The sequence below is a fragment of the Miscanthus floridulus genome, chromosome 15, assembly GCF_019320115.1.
Source record: "Miscanthus floridulus cultivar M001 chromosome 15, ASM1932011v1, whole genome shotgun sequence".
NCBI classification, from domain to species: domain Eukaryota; kingdom Viridiplantae; phylum Streptophyta; class Magnoliopsida; order Poales; family Poaceae; genus Miscanthus; species Miscanthus floridulus.
The window spans coordinates 38068852-38073567 of NC_089594.1; the positions used below are offsets into that span (position 1 = coordinate 38068852).

Sequence of the window (4716 nt, forward strand, 5' to 3'; positions counted from 1 at the left end):
GATTGTACAAACTCTGATTCCAATACGTACTATTTTGGAATAGATGACATGACCATTACATAAATCTCCGAGTCGCATGTCATTCAGGTGATTATGCAATATGGTGTATGTTTCTTTGCAACAGCGTGCACGTTTGTAGTTAATGCTAAAGTCTACTGAATTAACTACTGGATATTTTTATATTTTTAGACAATCCTTAGTATTTATCTTCTTTTCCTATTGCATTTTATGAGGATTATCATGTAGACTCTTATGAGGCAACTAATATAATAGAGTAAGACATTTCTTTTTATATTGTCGACCAATATCATTCTTCTTTGTTTTGCTACTAGCCTACTTTGTCTTTTGTCTTTAGCCGATTGCATGGAGCTTTTATCATGATCACTCTACCGACATGTGTCCAATGAATTTGCTTTTTGTTCATGCGCCACAGGAATACACGTTGCGTGTACACACTGCTCCATGTGGAGTGTTAATCATCATTTCGTTTACTTTTATTTAGAAAGTGACTGGGGAACCGGCTAAAGACATATTTAACCACTAGCTACTACAGAAACGGTTTTTAGAAGCGATTGAAAAGCCTCTATAGTTATGGCTGGCCTAGCCCTATTTATTCGTCTCTACAATCAACCATTTATAGAGGCTTTTGTCCAACAGTCCCTAAGAATCGATTTATAGATCAGCGGCCAGAAACAAGAGCCGTCTCTCTATAAATGGATTTCCAGAGACGGCTCATAATTGATTTTCTAGAAATCTTAAATTGGGCACAAAAAAAAATAGTAAAAAAAATCTTTTCATCCAGGGAAGTGTTGGATAATTTTTAAAAGGAAAGAACACTCTAATGTATGTTATTGATAATCTATATCTATACCTAATATTAGAGAACAAATGGATTCTTTTATCTGGTTATTTTACTTCCAACAATGGCCTTGCATCTCTCCCTATCTCGTCTGTGACCCGGACTCACAACGTGCTCATAAGTTAGAACCACACGCATTCGTGCATCCAGCGATTGTACAGACTCTGATTCCAATACGTACTATTTTGGAATAGATGACATGACCGTTACATAAATCTCCGAGTCACATGTCATTCAGGTGATTATGCAATAAGGTGTATGTTTCTTTGCAACAGCGTGCACGTTTGTAGTTAATGATAAAGTCTACTGAATTAACTATTGGATATTTTTATATTTTTAGACAATCCTTAGTATTTATCTTCTTTTCCTATTGCATTTTATGAGGATTAGCATGTAGACTCTTATGAGGCAACTAATATAATAGAGTAAGACATTTCTTTTTATATTGTCGACCAATATCATTCTTCTTTGTTTTGCTACTAGCCTACTTTGTCTTTTGTCTTTAGCCGATTGCATGGAGCTTTTATCATGATCACTCTACCGACATGTGTCCAATGAATTTGCTTTTTGTTCATGCGCCACAGGAATACATGTTGCGTGTACACACTGCTCCATGTGGAGTGTTAATCATCATTTCGTTTACTTTTATTTAGAAAGTGACTGGGGAACCGGCTAAAGACATATTTAACCACTAGCTACTACAGAAACGGTTTTTAGAGGCGATTGAAAAGCCTCTATAGTTATGGCTGGCATAGCCCTATTTATTCGTCTCCACAATCAACCATTTATAGAGGCGTTTGTCCAACAGTCCCTAAGAATCGATTTATAGATCGGCGGCCAGAAACAAGGGCCGTCTCTCTATAAATGGATTTCTAGAGATGGCTCGTAATTGATTTTCTAGAAATCTTAAATTAGGCAAAAAAAAAATAGTAAAAAAAATCATTTCATCCAGGGAAGCACCACCTGCCAGCCTTATGTGTCATATTGTCCAAGTGCACAACTCCAGTGCACTTTGTAGAGTAATCTATAGTAACAAAAAAACACTGCCCCTTTGATGACGGAGAATGAATTTGGCCTATGAAATCTTGCTCACAACCTCGAAACAGCCACGTCTGGGAAATTGGATACATCACCGCAGCACACACCAATGAATATTTCCAAACTATTGACACTCCTCGGACCTCTGGGCTAACCAGATCAAGCTCAACCCAGGGAAGTGCGTCTTCAAGGTCCCATCCGGGAAGCTACTCGGGGTTCATCGTGTCGGAGCGTGGCATAGAAGGCAATCCCAAAAAGATCTCTGCCATCATGAACATGGAACCAGTCGGGCACCTCAAGAGAGCCCAGAGGCTCGCGGGGTGCCTAGTGGCGCTCAACCATTTGTCTCATGCCTCGGCAAGCGTAGGATGCCCCGGCCTGTACAAGCTCTTGAAGAAGTCTGAGCAATTCCAATGGAATGAGGAGGCCTAGCAAGCCCTTGATCGGAAGCATTTCCTGACCGCTCCACCGGTGTTTGTTTCCCTGACCACGGGAGAGACCATGCTCCTATTTGTCTTAGCGATGACGCACGTGATGAGCGCGGCGCTTGTGGTCGAGCAGGAGGAGGAAGGGCACGCCATCGAGGTCCAACGACCCGTGTACCTCATCAGCTAAGTACCCTCCGACTCTCGCTACTGGTAGGTCCAAAAGCTGCTCTACGCTATGCTCATCACCAAGTGCAAGTTGCACCACTACATCGATAGTCACCCCTTTGCGGTGGTGTCCTCCAGCGCCTTGGGAGACATCATCAATAGCCGGGAATTCTCTAGTCGCATCACCAAGTGGGGCCTAGAGCTCATGGGGCTCAACATCACCTACGTCCCACGCACCGCCATCGAGTCCTAGGTACTCACCAACTTCGTGGCTGAGTGAATGGAGGAGCCGACCCCGCCCGGCCCAATCAAGAATGAGTACTGGACCATGTACGAAGCACTCATCCACGACATACGCGTGGTGGATGCCCTTGGGGAACGTCGCCTCTTTGTGGGAACTCAGAGCTGGTGATCAACTAGGTCATGAAGGAATCAACTTGCCAGGACGAGAAAATGAAGGCGTACTGCAAGGAGATCCGCAAGGTGGAGGGGAAGTTTGATGGGATCATACTCCATCACGTCCTCCGGTGCTGGTAAAAACAATTTTTTAACGGTTTTCATGGTTGTTATCTTGAGGATTTTTGTCCTAAGGATATATTCCGCCGTTTTGTGGTACTGAATGAGAAGTAAAAACCCATCAAATTCCAAATGACCACAAAGAAAAGTTAAAGGGTTCATGCATTTATGATCGATTCACAAGGACAGAACACACGCCAGAACACGTGAAACAAAGGACCCGGGCGGAGCAATTTGAACAAAAGAAACAGTCTCACACGGTACGTACGTATTATTATATTACAACATTAAATTAAAACAAAACAAACGAATGAAAACAAACAAAAGCTGCTATATAGTGCACACCGGCACCAACCAACGTGGCAATGAATTACAATGGATCAATCACAGGAAACACGTACGGTGTTGAAGATGAAATTTTGCTATGGTGGCTCGCTGACCTTGCTTTCTCCATTATGGGCGGTGGCAGTGTGAGCGCCACCGCCGCCAGTTATCCCGAGCTAGTGGCCGTACAATGAACATGGTCGTCGCTGGCGTAGATGGCTTCGTCGTCTATCAGGCCGATGGTGACAGGCCGGCACATGTAGGTCTGCTGTACCGTTTTCCCTCTCTTCCCCAGCGGATAGGAGGTGACGTCGGAGGTCACCCGCACCTGGACGCTGAACCTGGAAGCCAAGTGGTAGTTCTCCCAGATGTAGCTGGTGTTTGTGATACTGAGCCGTTTCTGCAGCGTGACCGTCGTCAGTGGCGGCACAGTGAAGTTGTCCAGCTGAGTCACGTCGCCAATCTGCCCGTACGGGGAGTACATGTCGAAGAGGCTCACGCGGGTGCCGTTGCAGTCGATCTTGGTGCGGCCGCCGGGGTTGTTGGCAATGAGGATGATGCGAAGATTTGTCCGGTCCGCCTTCTTGAATGTCACCTGAGTAGGCTCATCACCATCCCCACCCGAACACCCAAGGATGCAGTCCTTGGGAAGTGATCTGCTTGATGATGCTCCGACAGACAGTGTTGCCGCACCAGTGGATAGCTCCGATTCATCAGTGTCTTTTGGCGCAAAATCCATCAGACCTCGACGACGATTGAGCTTGGCTGCAGCTGTTGCCGGTTCTGCGACCTTGTTAATAGAGCTTGTTGGATGATTCTTCCCTGCTGATGGCACAGGCGACTTCGATGTAACAGCATTAGGAGAAAACATATGGCTCCAAAGGGTGTCGGCGCCGATGAAACCTTTGTTGACGGAGAGGCCCATGTCTTCGGAGCGGAGCACGGCGTGGATCGACAACGCGATCACGGTGATGGTGAGCACGGTCACCACGGCAGCCACAGCGTAGCGCACCATGGCCAGGCATCCAAATCTTGTGTGCTCGGCATCGTCGTCGCTGCCTGCAATAATATATTTTATGTCACTCATCTTTTGCAATACTCGTCTACTCTCCCTCCTTAACTATGCCTATGAGTGCACATTGGATCGGAGGAAGAAGATGTGTGTACTTATACAAACCCATAAGACAGGCTGTTACGACCCAGGGGTGAAGGCGTCAAGGGTGAAACGCGTTACCAACAGAAGAAAGCGTAGTTCATTTACTTTCTGCTATGTAATAGAGTATGACTAGCGGATCCCATGGACCAGTGGCAATACTTATATTCCTGTACTATGTCTTGTAAGACAATTATCGAATCTTGTTATCATTAAAGCAACGGGAGACAAAG

At 45.3% G+C, this 4716-nt stretch overlaps 1 protein-coding gene across 1 annotated transcript; it reads right to left on the bottom strand.

The window, feature by feature from the left end:
• Positions 1-3271: 3271 nt before the first annotated feature.
• LOC136506462 (uncharacterized) lies at positions 3272-4445 on the bottom strand. Its single transcript, XM_066501394.1, has one exon. The coding sequence runs from the start codon at positions 4415-4417 to the stop codon at positions 3497-3499; it is 921 nt and encodes a 306-aa protein (XP_066357491.1). The 5' UTR covers positions 4418-4445; the 3' UTR covers positions 3272-3496.
• Between the last annotated feature and the right edge of the window lie 271 nt (positions 4446-4716).